Here is an 18,074-nt window from a genome sequence, read left to right as displayed (position 1 = left end):
CATTCCTGCTGACATTAAACCCGATGGATGCACTTCCTTCCCACAGCTGCTTGTGATTATTGTCAGTGATTATTCAATCAAGAAGAGGAAACATGTGGAGAGGGAAAAATGAATAGACAAATTGACACTGTATGATATAATTGGCGTCTATCACGTTGCAAATTGCTCAGCTAAGCAAGCAATCAAGGAATGGTTCATTTCCTCAAGATCGCAGCATCCGTCATTTTCCATAGTGGCGTTTGCAGCCTTTCCTCTGAGAGAGGATAAATAAAAGGCCACAGTGGATTAGAGAGATGTTTCACCACAGCCAGTTTCTGACAGTGCCCAGCAGTGGATTCTTGGGGAAAGAGCAGAAGAAATAAGGAAAAGCAATAAACGGCCCTTCTGCGGGTATTCCCTCAAACTGCAATTGCCAGTTTGTATTTTTGGCCTCGGCAGTGCTGTGTGGTACTGAGTGTCAAATTTTAGTTCCGTGCTAGTTTTAAAAAATGAGTCCTGTTGCTTTTGGGAGCTGCTGCTTCCTCGCTCCCGAGGGTGCCCAGTGAGATGCCTTCACGTTGTGGGGCCTGCTGGGAGGAGCCAACACAGATCCTAACCTCCCTTCTTGCAGCAAAGGCAGCACCTCCTGAAATAACATCTCTTCACGAATCTTTATCTTTTTTTGGTTGGTTGGTTGGTTGGTTGGTTGGTTGGCTTTGCCCACCAGCTCTACAGCTATGATGACCAGGATCTATTGCTGGCTGGTGAGGTGCTTGCAGCACTCTAGGTTTTGGTCATCTCCCAGTGGTATGGATAGAGAAGTAAACCATTTAAATCCACAAAGGAGCTGTTGTCCATCACAGAGAGGGAAGATCTTATGTAAGTGCCTGTAACTACTGCAGTGAACACCAACAATATGAATTTTAAAAAGAGCAAGTGCCGGATTCTGCAGCTGGGAAGGGGCAACCCTGGCTGTACTTACAGCTTGGGGGATGAGAGGCTGGAGAGCAGCCCCGCAGAAAGGGATCTGGGGGTTGTGGTTGACAGCAAACTGAACGTGAGCCAGCAGTGTGCCCTGGCAGCCAGGAGGGCCAACCTGGGGTGCATCAGGCACAGCATTGCTAGCCAGTCAAGGGAAGTGATTGTCCCGCTCAAATCCACTATTCACAGGGCATCTTTCTTATTTATTTTTTGCAAAAAAAAGAGAGAATACAACATCAGTTCTCTGTCTTGTCAGACGTACTGACAGCCAGCACTGTCACACTGCCAGTTTTAGCAACCTTTCCGCCTTGCCAGGCTCCAGGTAAGTATTTGGGAAAAGAAGCCACCCTTTCCCCAGGTGGGGCAGGAGCACTTCTCGGCAGTGTTTCCATCTCCCTGCCTGCTGGCTCAGCAGCACTTGATAAAACCACGGGCTGCAGTCAGGTCAGGCAGGCAAAAGACTTTCAGGCAGTGGAAGTTAATCTTGGGAACATTCGTGTTTCTGAGCGCATTATTTCCCTTGAGGAATGCTGAGGCGCTGAGGGAACCTGATAATTTTGCAAATAATTTGCTTTCTTTGCTGCTCACTGCAAAAGCAATCAGGTGATAAAACAAAATACTTGATGCCCTGATGCTGTGCTCCTCGGATGTTTCCGTGGATGTGCAGCTCACAATGATAAATATGGAACATGCATCCCGTGTATTTGAAAAGATTAGGTCATATTTTTGAGTTCCCACGTAGGTGTTTCATGAAGTAGCCTCTACTGCAAATGTTTTTGTATTTCAGAAGTGTCTCTTCAATCACATCCTTAATAAATCTCTTGGAAGCTTTGTTTCACATGGCGACATTTTGGAAAGGTTGTGCTGCAGTGATGGATTTCAGTATCACACTGTTTGGAAAACTGATTGAGTAGGTCCTTTGAATGATGGTGAGAATAAATCGATCACCATCAGGGATTTATTTTTCAGCCTCATGGAGCACCAGTTATGCAGGACTGCCACTATCCCTGCAGCCAGACCCTGCAACTCTGTAACTCCTAAACTGATAACAGTCTTTTTAGTTCTAAACTGATACTAATAGAAAAACTTCATTCCACAGCAACGTTTTGGCTGCTATGTATGGCCGGGGGGGATCTCCCTGGTTCTTTCTGAAGGGAGGCAGGAGGAGGCTGCACAAACCAGACCTGTCCTTCAGACCTTTCTGTCCTTCTGCCAAGCTGCCTGCAGCTGGCAAAGCTGAAAATCCCATCTCACCTGGCAACCCTGCACCTTCGCCCAGGAGGCTCCTGCTCTCGCTCAAGCTGCCTTATTTTCTAATGAAGATGCGTTTTTCTAATGCATCTCTTTTTCTCCTGAGGGTTGTCCACGTGCAGGGACACATAGGCTGTAGGGGGACAACCCACCTGCACCCCACCAGCTCACCCCAAAACCCCAGCTCTCCCAGAGCCATTTGTCATCCTTGGTTTTCATAAACTTTTAGGGATTACAGAGGGCAGCAGTAATGATATAAAAATTTATCTCACATCTAGCAGCTGCTTTTATTGTTTAAGGCCTGGAGGTGTTTCCTCTCAAATCACAAGCACTTTACACTGGTGCCTTTGGACTTTCAGTATTTCTTTATTGCCTGTTACACTCACACTATCTGGATTTGTTTATATCATTTTATCTAATCAGTGTGTTGCCTCACTCATTCGCATAAGAAATAATTAGTAAAAACAATTGGAGAGCAGATCTTGACTCTATGTCAGCACAGGCCTCTTATTATATAAAATAAACCTGCTGGTATCGCTGTATTCAGGTTGCTAGCAGAATTAAATGTTCACACATGACTGCAGGAAGAACCGAGCGTGTCGCCAAGCTAGAAACATTCACAACACATCCAAAATGGTTTTCTGAGCAGTGGAGCTGAAGAAAATTATCTTCTTCTGGATTTGTGGATCGTGGCGGACAGGTTTTTTAATTTAATTTATTTTTCTTTATACAAGAGCAGCTGTAGGCTGCACCCATGTTCTTATTTCGCACCCTGGAGGACTGACCCAGCAAAGAGATATTGCAAGTGCTCAGATAAGTAGAAGAATTTAAATGAGGTTTTCTGCCATGTTAGACACCAGACAACCCACTCTGTGGCTGGGATTTCTCCCCTTGCCGAGCTCTCTGGAGTAACGAAGGCACAAGCATATGTATGCTATCCACAGGAGCTTTGTATTTCCCTAAAAATTCCCTAAATTTTCCAGGAAGAGGCTCTCCTGGAGAGCTCTGACTTCTTGCTGTCAGCAGTGGTTGAAATTCAGCACGGGCGTTGGGAGCAGAAGGGATGGACTGACGGACACACGGCCTTCCACAAGAAATGAAGGCAACCAGCACCGCTGCTCCCTGCGTGCTCTCTCCCCAGGATGTGCCCCACTGTCCTGACATCTTTTTATCGCGGTGAGTTCACAGACTGTGCCAGGCTGATGCTAATCTGCCTGTCATGGAGAGCAGGTTGATAAAACACCCACAAAAATAATCTGGGGGCTTTGTGGCAACCTCTGCCTTCTGTGATTTCAGTTGGAAAAGTAGTGATCGTTTGCATCTTTATAATTAAGTTTTTTTGGGTGAGTTTTCAGCCAGCTCATCAGAGGTGAATGTGCCCTGCGAGGTGTTCAACACAGACTGTCTTCGTGGCCCAGCTCATTTCCATCTCCTGTGCTCAGCAATTTTGACTTCGCCACTGCAATTTTTAAGTGAATATTGCTAAGTTTTAGCTTGAAAAATGTACTTTTATGATTAGCAAACTTTGTAGCTGCATGAGCAAGACAATTTCTGGGGATTAATTAACCTACACCTTAACAGCTTTTTCATTTGTTAGCCTTTTGGCTTTTAATTTTATACTAAAAACTAACAGGAAAAGCAAACAAAATGCGTTCACTGAGCAGTCAAAACTGGTGGCTGCATAAATAATCTTCTTCCAGAGGACAGATAAAAGAGTGTCAGCTCATGGAGCGTCTTCAAGAGTCACTAATTTTCAGGAGACTTAATTTTTCTTTTCTTTAGATGAAACAGAAATGTGAATAGCTGAAAAAAATAATTGCAAATATAGCAGTAAACCTGGAGTAAGTTACCTATAGTGGAACTTTGTGCTAATGTGGCTGTATCTCTCCTGTGCCCTGGACCAGTCCAGACACTGCTCCCTGTGCATGCACAACACTGCCTGAGATGTGGAAAAATGAGAACTGTTAAGAAAAAAAGAGGTTTTGTTGTATGTTACTGAGGAGTTTGTACAGCTTGTTGATGTATCCATATATTTGCTATGAAATGTTTTTTTCCACCTTCTTTCTGCAGCCTGAATGTTGGGTGCTGGGCTGTCTGCCTGGCATCATATAATATATAATCAATTAACAATAATTTAAATATATTACAAATAGTTAATAATTATTGATTCTGTTATTTTTTTTGTTATAAAAAAGTAGCAACAATGCTTAAATATTTTTACTACCCATAAGGCATCAATGCTACACTGCTGCACTGCAAGGTTTTAAGTAAGGTGCCTGTTCCTTTCCTCCAGAAAGCATATTGACATTGTTTTTTAGACAGTATTTTTTTCTCTCTTGTTTTTGGTTCATTCAGCTCATACTGCTTTTTGTTGTTGTTGTTGTTGTTGTTTGAACAGAAATATGCACCTAAAATAATTTTCTACCAATATTAACATCTGTAAACATATATATGTCTTACGGCGGATGCTTCAGACAACATTAAAGTAGTTTGGCACTGCGCCCTTATCTAAACCAGCATTATTATGACAACTGTCACTGACGGGCTTTGTAAATTGTGTTTATTGTTTTCTGTTCCATAATTTTACACCATTATTATGGCAATTTAAAGGGACAGGCAGATTACAGGCTGCTTGCTGCAAAGGACGGAAATTTGTTAAAAGCTCCCTCTAATCCATCCATAAATTATGTACAATAACATTGGTCCATCTGGGTTGTTAGACTTGACCGCCTCTCTTTAAGCCCAGTCATAACCTTTGCACAGGAAGACTGAACGTGGTTCATCTCAGAGTGCAATCTTTCATCCTTTCTGAGTGGCAAACGAGATCTCCTCCAAGTAACAAAAGGCTTTGACCAAAGCTGGGGTCAAGGTTTTGCTCGTTGACCTTACGAGAAGCAGCTCCAAAGTGGTAAGACCCCGACAAATGGAGCGGTGAGAATTTGGGCTCCCTCTTTGGCCACAGATCTCCAACGGCCTGAGCAGCATTAATGAACTCAGCTGGATCTTGTATTTGTATCCTCAGTTCAGAGGCACAAAAACAGGGACAGAGAAAAGGTGAGTCTGCGCTTCCCACACATACAAAGGAACAATATTCAGTGTGAGATTCACCTCTCCTAATTTTAGGCACCTCCATTGTAGGTCTACACAGATGAACTCCGTGCCAGGGCTCTGTTTGTAGAAACACATCCCAGTTTATGGGCTTACGCTGGGTATAGGCCTTGTTCCTCTAAAATGACATCAGACTGACAGCAATTTTTTTGAGACAGCTTCATTGTGCCTTCCCTCTCCATCCTGTGCATCACCCAAAAGGGACTGGAGTTAAATGGAGACATCATCTGGCCTGTCAAGGCCAAGGTTGGGTTCTGTGTTCTCTGGAAGATGAGCTCATGTCCTAACGGAGATCTATTAAATATGTATACGTACATATATATACATATCAGTCTGACCTTAACCTTGGAGCAGTCTCCTGTTATGCATAACTACAGAAACAAAGTGAATGTCTGGTTGACCTGTAACACTGTAATTTAGCACGGGCATTCATCCCGACAAGGCCAGCTTGTGTTGCAGAGCAGTATGTGCTCCTGATAAGGGCTCTGATATTGGGACGTAATTGCTTTTCTAATATCCATGTATTATTTACACCATGCTACTGTTGCAACCAGTGGCAAACTTCTTTTGACTCCAGATCTGTTGTTACAGTAATGTATTTATTAGAGCAATGCAAGGTCAGACTAATCTCAGTTATTTGACTGTAAATGACCCAAATGATACCAATAGTTTTAGTGCTCTAAAACCAATGAAAGTGAGATCAAAATCAGGACTTTGGAGTATTAATTTACTTTATTGTCGTATCCTGACAGAAGGTTATTAAGTACTTCAAGTATTAATGCTGCTGCTTTATTTATAACAGAGATAAGTCTTAGAGGTTTTTTAGGGGTATTTCCTCAGGATAAGGGCTTGAAGGGAAAACTGAGCAGGACATGAACACAAAAGGTGATCGGATTAGCAGTGACTGAGGCAACATCAGTCTTCAAAGTTCAGTTTTAATCCTTAAAGGTAGCTCTTCCAAAGAGGCTTCATGAGACATCACTTGCGTTAGTTTACATTTGGCAGGCAGTGATGACCAGGTCATCATGAAACAAGAACCATATTTCTTTAGGTAGCATTTTAATTTTAGTGAAATCTTTAATATTTTTTTTTTGAAAGACAATGCATCTGGCAAGTTGTGACCTGAGGAGGAACTGCAGATGGTGTCTTCAAACCAGAGTTTTTTGATCAGACTTTTCTGAGCATTCTGCACTGACCTAATTCTGCTTCTGTTGCAAAGAGGGGGTGAAGTGGTCAATGGTCCAGTGCAGGCAAGGCTGGCCATCATGCACAGCTCTCCCCAGGTGTCCTTTGCCCATCTAGAAAATGCTTGGGCAAGAGGGGAGAAAATCTGTGCTCAAGTGGAGAAGAGTGAGCAAATCTACCAGTCTGAATAAAGAAAAGCAAAATAATACATTAAGGTTTATTTAACTTTATGACTCAGGTTGTTGTTCATTATGTAGGATTGTCTCCATCAAAAAAAACTGGCCTGTGCCTTGAGAAGAGGCTTTTGCTATGATTTGTACTGATGTTAGAAGTGGAGTTTTGCTCCTCTCTTATACAAAAAGTTAAAATTACTCTAGTTCTTACTATATAGAGAAAGACAGGGTGAGCTAAATGGGAGAAACAAAAAATGGATGAGCCCTATGACGGCAGAAAAACTGGTTAATGTTCAACTGGTTATTCTTCTTTTTTATTTTTTTTCTTTCTTTCCTCTTTTCATCTCCCCTCCATCTCTCAGAGGTCAATAGGTCCTTTCTGGCTTCATATTTTTTTAAAGCCCTCATTAACTGTGAAAGGGCTCTCAGCTGACTGCCCTTGGCACATAAATACCCACCGTGCTGGTGCCCATGCCCCTGCCTCACCTCCTGGCTGCCTCGGCCACTTCTGCTGAGGACACCTGAGCCTTGGGAAGAAAGCTTTCCCTCCCAGGTGGCTTCGCTTAGCAATCTGCAACCAGCAGCTGAAGAAGGGAACAGGCTGAGCACCGCAGGCACAGTTGTTATGCAGTGGGGAGAGAAGCTCCAGTCTGCTGGTGGGTGGTGATTTTCACTTTTCTGTCATTTATACTCCAAGCTGTAGATGCATACAGCCCCGTTTCTCTTCCCTACTGAAAGTGAGCAAACAAGACCCAATAACAATTCGAGGTGTATCCAGAAGTTTTATAATCTTTCTTCCTGATGTAATTAAAAAGCTAAAAATAAAATCAATAAGAGCAGTTAGAATACGCAGATAAAAAGTTCTGGGGCTGGATGCGTACAAAGAAATGCCATAACAGCTCCTGTTTATCTTGAGCCTGATGCCAATGTTTAACAGCAAGGTAGAAAACCCAAACTAGCAGCATGTTGGCTGAGGGACTCTGCTAGCTCTTCAGAGCCTCATCGCATTGTCCTCTGTGGGAGAAAACGGGTGAGAATGATTGCTGCTTGTTAGTACAGGTGGAGGAGATCCCTGAGAACAGGCAGAAATTGGGGCAGGGGGGAGCAGGGAGTCTTGTTTGCTCCCCTGCCACAGCTTCACTCTCAGAGCGGCTGAATTTACCTGAGTTAATAATGGAGAGCTAAAATCTTTTTGATGATTATTTGAAAATTTTTGTTTCTAATAAACTCTCCCAAATCCATGAGGACTGGGGGAACGTGGGCTAGGCTGCTTCATTGTGAAATAAGAGGTTTATAATTTGATATTTTAAATAAAAATGTGGACTAATGGAGCCTTGAAGATCTGGCCCTAGCAATGAGTGTTGAACTGTGCTGGAAGTCCTGGCAGTAAATCAGGTAAGGTGTGAGGAGCCTTTTGTGCTTTCCTGCTGTATTTCTTTTTATTTATTTGCATAATAAGTGATGTGCCAGCGAATCTTAAAAATCTCTGTCAAAAGACCAAGAAGAGTTATGCTTTCACAAGTCCTTTATCATTTGTGTATTTGAATTATTCTGCTTTGTAGTTTCTTGTGAAAAGATGTCTTTCAAATGACAGCAAGATTTGTCTTTGTGTTGCAGATAAAAATGCTGTTGAACTTTGGAGCAATGCCCTGTTCCTTAACAGCTTTAATGCTACACCTGAAATCCCTAGCTTAGAATTTGGGGTCCAAGGCTTAAAATTTAGCACATCTCAGGTGTGTTGCCAGTCTCCATCCCATGCAGAGGATGGGATCTACATGGTGTTGCATGATCCTAGTTGTTGACCTCCCATTGTGCATGGGGTACCATGGTCTGAGCTAACTTTGGTTAAAATACTAATGGTTGTATTAACCCTTGGTTAAAATACTAATGTTTAAGCACGCAGGCATGAGACTAATTTTTTTTCTTTGATAGCTTGACTTTATAAATTCAACAAAATATTACATTGTTATTTGTAACCTCAAAGGCAGGTGTTTTTTTTTTTTTGGTGGGTTTTAATTCTTGGAGACTGTTCCACACTTTTGCAAGGGATAAATGGAAGGAGGCATGTCCTCAGCTCTGCCCAGAGCCCCTCAGGCATATGCTGGCTGCTGTTCTTGTGACACACCAGCAAATTCTGGTGGCCTTTGTCTGGAAAACCACCAATTGTTGTCCTGGGGAAATTTTCAGAAAACCTTTCGACTCGGAGAATTTAAGCAAAGAGTGAAAAATTAGTTGTCTTGTTAAACAGCTGAATGCACCAAGTGACTGCCTGTCCAACAGTATTTGTACTGCAAAAAGCATCACACCCCCTGCAAAGGAGGCAAACTTCATCCACCATAACAATTAATGAGCTGCTTAATTGGGCAAGTGCTGGCTCCACTGAGACTGCTGACAGGTTTGCAGTGAAGGAGATGCTTGAGTATTTTGAGGGCTTGGGGAAGTTAAGCCTCAAGCCAAGCCACAAATTCACCCTTGAGATCCTGATCCTGGGAACCAGGGCTTATGGCAGGGATGGTCAGAGGGGAAGTTTCTGTGTTTGTCCAGCTCTAGCAAAAAAACTTCAAAACGTGCCTCAGTGTAGGACACCAGCATTTGGAGATTTTGGCTTTGTGCGACTCCTTTGTGAAGGGAATAGAAATAAATCGCACAAATGCTTTCTCTGTGAGGAGCTGAAATTCCTGCCTGGATTCAGGGAAGTCTCTAAGCACTCGTGAAATCTGACAGGCAAAGTCCTGCCTGGATCCCACTCCGCAGGAGCTTGCTGTGAAGGCCAGGACTTTACCCTGTGGCTCTAATTACATGCTTAGAGCTGATCAGCTGTGGACGTGCTTTCTGAACGGAGCCTTTGCCCCCTGGAAAATGCTAGGATTTAGATTGCTTTCAGCTTGCTTTTCAGTTCAATTAGTTGGTAGAGCTGATCTCAGCATGGATTAGGATTGATTTATGACTCCCAGATTGGGAGTGTGTGGTAATCTCACACACTTCCTTCCCCCTCTCCTTCTCATAAAGGTGCCCTCTAATTTTTTGTAGTCAATTATGTCACCTGTTTGATATCGTGCATCTGCCTCATTCTTTGGTGTTTGTCCTCTGTGTGCTGCAGTCCATTGCAAAGACAGTCATAGCAGGGCTTTAAATAACATTTCCAGGAATTGGACTTTTCAAAGCTTAGAGCGTGAAAAATCACTCCTTGTTTTCCTCTTGAGAGCTGTGTGCCTGATGCTACAGTGCAGAGCAGCAGGGGGTTCTGCCCAGGTTCTTCAGCAGGCAAAGCACACCAGGCCTGGAGCAAAACCTGGGGCAGGCTCTCAGGTACTTCTGGATCTTCATCCACATTTCATGGGCTGAAAAATCTCTCTGCTCATCTTTAATACATGCAGTGACTTGAAAGAAGTCCAGAGGTGTGAAAGCAGGCTTACCATGAACTACTGCAGTGCCTTCCTGGGCACCCAGGCTTGGTCCTGCTTCAGTCTAGCAGGCGTCAAAAGTCAAGCAAAAAGTGATGTGGGGTGTTAAAATTTGATGAACTCCAATAAGAAATGAAAAGGTGAGATTCACCAGTGGAGGAGATAAGCAATTACTGTGACTGTGCTGAGTTCTCCAACACTGGAAGCTTTGTTTCTAAAGCCATTTACCAGCAGGTATAAAAGTCGCCATCCCATCTGACCTGCCTCTGTGTACAGGCAATAGGGCCTGGAATCACCAGGCTGAAATCCAGCTGTGTGCCATGGGAGGTGGAGGTGCCAGTACAAATAGGCATTAACCTTGGGGTGCTGTAAGGTAAGTTACGAGTGTCTCTGCCAGCAGGAGGTAGCCAGGCCTGTTGTGTCTCGATGCAGGGCTTTATCTCTGAAAGGCCCTTTGGGCTTGTAACGGAAGAGGGCGATTGATTCCCTATCCCCTCTGAAATCCAACCAGGCTCAGAAATGAAACCAAGGGTGGGCTGGCTACCTGGTTCACTAGCAGTGCATGCAGACGTTTGCAGCTTGTTCGCTGTCTTGGGATGGAGAGCACTTGTGCAGCTGAGGATGGAATCACCTGTAGACAAATAACGCAGAGGGTGCTTGCAGAGGAAATTCAAGTGCTGTAGTGCATGCTGGGGAAGTTTATTTGCATGCTGACAGCTGCTTACAGCCACATCCAGATAAAGTACAGCAAGTGGCAACTCCTGCAGGAAATAACTAGATCAACTCTGACAGCCTGAGAGTAAATCCATGGCACAGACAGATAAGGGGTATTAATATTTCTTGGGCTAGGTCTGGATCCCTGTAACTCCTGGAGCTTTTCTATTTCTATGTCAGCTTAATAGAAAGTTTTGTATTTATTTTTTGTTATCTGGGCAAGTTCAGCCGCAATTATTTTACTTTTATCCTTTCCCAGACTAGCATATGTACACATGCCCTCTTGTTTCTTGGCAGCTTGTAACAATGTCTCTAATCTTCTTTGGCAGAAATCTTCCGAAATAATATCACCAAGGTTTTTTATGCTAAAAGAATTTCCTCCCCCTCCATTCTTGCATCAGAGATAAAATAATCTGAGGGAAGAAACTTTGGCCAGAAGTTGATTTTTTTCTTTTGGTGCCTGTCTAGTTTGTGTGCTGCAGAGCCTTAATGCTTCGAGATAAGTTCCTTGGGAAGAGGATGTCGAGAAGGTAGGAAATGCCACCTGGGTGACTCAGATTGAGTGTGAATAAGAGAAGAGAAATGAACCTTTTCAGCCCATGCATGTGTCATGTGTAGGCAGACTCACAGGTACCACTTGAAATTCCATATCATAATTTAGATTATCTTTTTTTTTTGTAGGACTGATGGTGTTCCCAGCCTGTGAAAGCACTGCAAAATCCTGTCTCTGGTTGCTTTCTAACACAGGGTCGTGGAAATTCATCCTTTACCTGTGTCACAAGCTTTCTGGGGATGATTAGTGTTTGAAAGAGTGAAAAGATGAAGAGAATGTACATGTTTATACAGGATTGTAAAACTGCAGCTTTGACTCTTGTTGTTTCTTCATATTTTTAAGAACTCGGTACACCTGCAGCTGCTCTCAGCTCTCCGTCCTCTCCTCCAGCAGAGCTGATGCACAGGACTTTCAGCTGTGGTCGGTCAGTGCCTGAGGCATTGTGCTGAACACCCACATCTGAAAGAAAAACACCAAATGTTTGGTGTACTCACTTCCAAGGTGCTGTGCAAAGAGAGAGAGAACGTTGCTTTTTTAACAGCACAGACAGTGATGCCTACTGAAAAAGGATCCCAGCTCTGGCCCAGATTTTTGGCAAGATGTTCAACCTGTCCCTCTCTGAGTCCTGTCTGCACAGAGCTGCTAATTGTGGGTTTGGGATGAAAGCTGGGGTTTCTAGATGAAAGTAGCTGTGTAATTCTAGGTCCTCCAGCGGGCACTAGCAGCTGTCTGTGAAGTATCTGTAGGGCTTTTGACTCAGTAGACTGCCTGCCAGCAGCCTGGCTGTGGTCAGAGCTGCTTGTGTAGGCTGCCCCCTGTTATCAGTGATGGGACTTTACACTCCCCACCGCAAAAATGAAGAAATACAGCCCACCTGTACAGCAGTAAGGTAAGTCCTAGGGTGGAGACAAGCACTGCTGTATTAAAGCCAGTGTGTGTGACCACAGGAGCAGACCATTGCTTCTGGGGGCTGTTGGGCTGCTTCTGGGGACCCTCCTGCCTCTGGTGGTTTAAAACCTTCTAGTAAGAATCTTTAGCTTGCTCATGACTGACTTATTCATGAACTGCCACTGCTTAAACAGTTCCTCAGTTGGCATTTACCTCCTCGGGGTTTGTCAGGAGCATCTCTGTCTCTTCTGAGCCTGCTTTCCAGCACACAGGTGGCTGTCTGCAGTGGGGGAGAGGCGTAAAGACAGCAAATGTTGGGTTGCTGGTGCCCCTGTGGTTACCAGAACGGGGTGGGGAATTAGAGTCAGGAGGTGTCCCCAGCTCAGCTGCAGTCACCTGCTTGGTGGCTTTGGTTTGCCCTACTAATCCCATATGTTCTGTCCGTAAAGACCCTCTGGGGCAAGGACTTTGCTTCTTGATGTGGTTATTGCAGTGTTCAGCACAGCAGGGACCTGTTCCAGCTGGGAGTGCTAATGCCACTGCAAAGCTAATAAGAAATAACAAAAAAAAAAATAATTTCCCCAATTATTCAGGGAAAGAGTATGTAGAGGCTTCTCTGAAGCTGATTACATTAATGACTATCTGAAAAGGTGAAGCAGCACTTGCAGGAGACATTTAGGTGCTCCACAGTGATAAGGCAGAGGTGTGCCCGGGCAAACACTTCTGCACAGGGCAGGAGGAGCAGAGGATGCACAGGAGGCTGAGCAACATCCTGGCAGCCCTGCCATGGGCTTTGGGGAGGCTGCAGGTGTGATGGAGAGGAAATCTATGACTGTTCCAGGGCTGATTTGGCAGCAGCTGGGGAGCTGGGTGTTTGATCCCTTCTGCATTTATTGACTTAGATCCTTACCTTTTAGCGAAGGAGGTAGAGGAATTGGCACACTTAGAGAACTGACACATTTGCCGCAAGTGGCCCCAAATTCAACAGCAAGCCGTGTACTACGGGCCTTAATCATTGCTGCTATAATCATTGCTGCTCTTCTGGTCTCTGGTATATGAATCTGATATTGCGATCCCAGCTTGATTCTCAGAAATTGAACTCTGAAGTTGGAGGGCACACACGGGGGTCCGTGTGTTTGCTGTCGGTACATCAGTTATGGGCCTGAGCTTTGCAAACACTTCCTCCTGCTGAGCAATATCAACAGCAGTACTGGCTTTGTTGGCAGCACTAAATTCTCTGAGGGATCATACTGTTTGTATTAAATATTAAGTGTACTTAGATTCAGTAGTCTCTACCTAGGTTTAAATAAAAAAAAAATTAAAAATGGTGGGTTTTAGTTGTGTAAATTTTAAGTAAAACTGAGCTGTAGAAACATCTGTTAGCTTTGGTTTTAATTTACTGTATAATAGCTTACATCATAATAAATGATGTTGTGTGATTTGGATGTAATTTTGAATCCGTCAGAAAGCTCACAGCCAAATCACTGAAGTTAATGGTAGTTCTGCAATCAGCTTCACTATATGTCAAATCAGAGGAGCCATTATTGAATTTTAAAAGGCTGAATTACTGTGTTGTTTGTATTAAATCTTAATGCCATTTTGGATAACAGTAATGTTTTCCCTTGGAGGTAAGCACTGAATAGGTTTTCTGTTCCTGAATATAAAAATGAAACGGGTTTTCAGTGAGATTGCCTGAATTCAGGCAATTTTAGAGGGATTATATATATCCAAAAGTAATTTCAAATCTGTCTGAAACAAAAGAAAGCATTTTCCCTGTTGGTTATAATGTTACGGTGAATTTTCTTATGAATTAGGAGAGCTTAATGGTGCGCCATCATTTTAATTACAAAAAATAATGTGCTGACAATTTTTTAAAAGAGAAAAATCTTTACTTTTCTCTAGGGCTGGAAAAGGAATGGAATTGCCTCGTACTTGCTTGCTTTGGGGCACTTCCATTCCTGCTGATCACTGTAGCCTGTGCTGCAAGCACAGTGAAACCATCTTGGGTTTCTCCGTAAAGAATATGGGGAATATGTATACTGCTCTGGCACCTTGTAAAATTGGGGGGGATGTTGTTCTGTCCCAGAGCCTTATTTTTGGTTCAATACTCCTTTTAAAGCATCTTGGTGTCCTAGACTGATTGTGCTGGTAGCCTTTTGCCATTTCTAAGCTCATTTAAAATAAATAAATAAATGTATGCCTGTAAGGCACATGTAGAGCTGAGACCTTGCCTTGCCAAATCAAAGCAAGCCTCCCAGCTCTGGCCAGGTGCCTCCCTGGTGCTCTGGGGTTTCTTCCCTGCCTGCTGGCAAGGAAAGGCTGGGTCAGCCCCAGGCACGAGCTCCAGGCTCTCCTGCTGAGGAAGAAGGGTGAGGTCTGGCTCCTGGGCAAGATCAGCCTGGGCAAGTGCTGCATAAAAGCCTGTTATCTCCCCAGGCCTCGGACTACATTTTCAGAGGGTGGCAAAGCTCTCTGGTGTGACTCCTTGCTGTAAGGATAGATTTCAGCTTAAGTTTTCCAATTTTGGGAAGAAAATTAGAGATTCATCCCAGAAATGACAAAGGCTGATAGTCTCCAACACTTTTATGTTTGAGGGCAAAAAACATTGACCTGAGCAATTTCTTTTTTTCACCATGTTTCTCCCAAAACAGTCAAGATGGGGTATCCCTTGGCAGGGACAACCGACCCAGCCTCCCTGTGTATTTAATAACACAAACTTGCCTGCAGATTTTAAATGATTTTTGTCGCTCTTGGTTAAATCAGCATTTCATAGGCATCAACATCTTTTAGAGGAATGTTATTTGAATTTAATTATTTCCTCTTGATTTCCCACTGCAAAGTCCTGGTTGGTAGGTTTTTTTTTTTTTCCTTTACCCTTACCTTCTCTATAATTGAGAACCTGTTCTGTGTGATGTTTGGCCCAGTGAAACCTCTGCCCTGGCATCACTGAGCTGGGAGAGCTTCCCATCTCCCTTGGGTGGTGTGTGACAGCAATAGGTATAATGGACTCATTTGGATAATTTAGTACTTGCTCAGTGTATCTGGTTTCTCTAGCTGCACTCTGATGTTCATGCTTGACTTCCCCACCTCTCAGATAATAAATGAAAGAGGTTTCACCTTGTTAGCAGCACTGGCTTTTGGCCCATTATCTTTCCTGACATTGTATACTTGAGAAATTAAATTACCTAGTTTCCTGGCTAGCTCCCTAATGAATGCCATTAATTATTGTGTTTTTCAAAGAAGGTGTTTTTACTCTTAATCCATGGGAGAATCACTTTCCTTGGTCCGCCCTGCCTGACTCCTCTTCCCTCTCTTCTCTGATCTCTAGTCCTCTATGGGTAACATCTGCCCTAGCAAGGATGGCGGGTGGTTGATGTTTCTCCCTCTTGACCTAGTTTCTCTTAGCCAATGTGAAAATACTTTATTTTTTTTGTGCATCTCAGTCTAATGCCATTACACCGTGCGGTCCCAAATTCCTCTTCCTGCCTTTGAATGAGAAGGCAAGTGCAGGTGAAGTCTTTTTGCAGAAGAGTTGTCCACCTTGGGGCTCCCTAAACATGCCTTTCAGCTTGTAACTTGTTTCTGTAGTACTCCTCCAGGGAAGACGTAGTCCCTGGAGCAGTCAGGCCAATGAAATGGACAATCCTCTCTGCAGGTGAGGGCCAAATGGCAAAGAAGTGCTGCAGATGCTCCTCAAGGTGCAGGTGGAAGATGGGTGGAAATGCAGCCTTGTCCTTTGGGAATTAGCAGGAGAGGGTGGGTCTGGGCACGAGCAGGCAGAGCAGTGCTTGGGCTCCATGGGGAGAAGCAGCCATGGGAATGCAGACAGCGGTGACGTGCTCAGGGCCACTGGGATGGGAGCAAAGCTCTTGGGTTTGCTTGGATCTGCTTCCAAGGGGCTTCAGGCACTGATCCCATTGACTTCAGCGTTTCTACTCATGCTTTAAATCTCACCATCCTCAATACCTTGTAAAACTGAATGTTTTTGTTTCTTTACCCTGATGCAGTGCCTGCAGATTGCTGCTTTTCTCCAGGTGTCTCTGTTGCTGCTGCTGCTGCCTCTTAATGTGATCTGGGGTGGTGTTCACTGGCGGGGAGAAAGAATAGCATCCTTTGAAATAGTTAAAGCTGATGTGAGTCACAGTTCTTAAGAAACACTGGATTTTATAGCTGCCTGGCAGAACAGATAGGTCAGAAATCTTTAGGATATGAAGATGTAGCTCGATTCCCTTCTGGAAGGAATTTTAAAATAACTCCTGCACAAGATGAAGGAGCATCGCAATCTACGGAGGTGCTTAGCACTTCATACAGAAGTGGCCAGAAGCTCTCTTCCCAATTTTTGTGGCCAGATTAATGTGTACTGTCTTCAAAAATTATACAAGAATATGAGGTCTTGGGGCTGAATCTCTCATTCTTCTGGAAAGAGCAGGACTTGAACCGAATCTTAAAGGAAAAGCCTCTTCAGTAGGAAATCATGGGCAACACAAATAATTGTAGTTAATGCTGTAATTAAGGCTGGCTGCATAACTGGGATAAAGAGAAGCAATGTCCTGTAAGCAGTTTAAACCAGCTGCTAATCTAGTCCCTTGTGCATCTATGTCCACTTGAAATTCCTGGTCTCTGTGGGGCTTATTTCCTTATCGCTTCGTTAAAAGGCGGTCGGGGAAGCTGGTGAAAATGCAGTCAGCTCCCTTCACACTTTCTCATGTTGCAAAACTCTCTTGAGCAAGAAGGCTTGGATTACATTCTTCCCAAACCCACACTGCACGTCTACTTTAGCACTCAGTTTTGTTTTATCAGTGTTGAGACCCCCCTGTTTATGTAAAGAGCTGCAAGGAGACATTTTGAGCTTCTTGTATTTGCTGAGCGTGCGTGGGCTCAGCTTGACTTTCTAAGGACACATGATAAGCCATAATCACATTTCAATCTATTTTAATTGTTGCTAATTAATTCTTAGCTGAGTTCAAGCCCTGTGAATTAAATTGATAAAGGAGAACATCTCTTCCACCGGCATTACACACTTATTCTTGTAAGGGTGCTGCAATGTTAAGATGCTGCTTTCTCCTGCGGCTTTTAAAACATTTTGTGTGTGAATAAGCCTTAATGGGTTCCTGCAAGCATAACTTGCCAGCTGTAAGTATATGGGGTAGATCCTAGAGGTCTGGCAGGTGCCCTAAATCAGAGGAACTGTGGCCCCAGGGAGAAGTAGGTGAGAGCACTGCACTCTTCCAGCACCTCCGTACTTCAATCAGAAATGCCATTAGGGTTAAAAGCCTCTGGGAAATGTTTGGGTATGGAGCTGATGTTGAGCTCTGCAGCTCATCTGTCAGCTGAAGCTGGACGGTGGATGTTTAACACCTGCCTGGCTGTGTCCTGGGGGGTGCCGGGGAGCTCCTCGAGGTGTCACCTTGGGGATGCTGGTGGGGTCTGTGCACACAGGGTTGGCATCTGCTCATTTGGGCAATGGCAGCTACTTCGTTCTGCACTGTAGAAGTCACATAAATCCTTGTCCTGATGTGGATTTAATACACCAACTTTAACGACCTGTTTTTCAAAGAGTTAGTGTACTTGTCTCATTTTAACAGCTGGCTCTCTGAGGGTTAATAACTGGCTCCTTTTTCATGCAAATTCTGTTAATAGCCCTCCTGTTTTCAATGCTTTTAAAAAATGACCTTGTGTAAAGCAATTTCTCCAGTCCTGCTTCTGAGATGGCTACAGGAGCTGCTGTTTCAGGCTTTTGAGGGCTCAAGGGTTGTAAGCATGTCCCTGTTGATGGACTCCTGGGCACCAGGGAAGGCTGCTCCTCTGATGGGACGCAGCATCTCCCGTGGTGTTTTG

The 18,074-nt window shown here is 44.0% G+C and overlaps 1 protein-coding gene across 1 annotated transcript in view; it reads left to right on the top strand.

Annotated features, from left to right (window-relative positions):
* Window positions 1-5,341: 5,341 nt before the first annotated feature.
* Window positions 5,342-18,074, top strand: part of LOXHD1 (lipoxygenase homology PLAT domains 1) — a 155,874-nt gene continuing 143,141 nt past the window's right edge. The window contains exon 1 of the mRNA XM_083816422.1: window positions 5,342-7,333. Coding sequence (XP_083672548.1) covers window positions 7,303-7,333 — 31 coding nt within the window. The 5' untranslated portion in view covers window positions 5,342-7,302. The remainder of the gene's footprint in view (window positions 7,334-18,074) is intronic.

This window comes from Anser anser (assembly GCF_964211835.1).
Source record: "Anser anser genome assembly, chromosome: Z".
NCBI lineage: Eukaryota > Metazoa > Chordata > Aves > Anseriformes > Anatidae > Anser > Anser anser.
The sequence above is the reverse complement of the archived record's forward strand: the minus strand, read 5'-3'. Positions and strand labels throughout refer to the sequence as shown.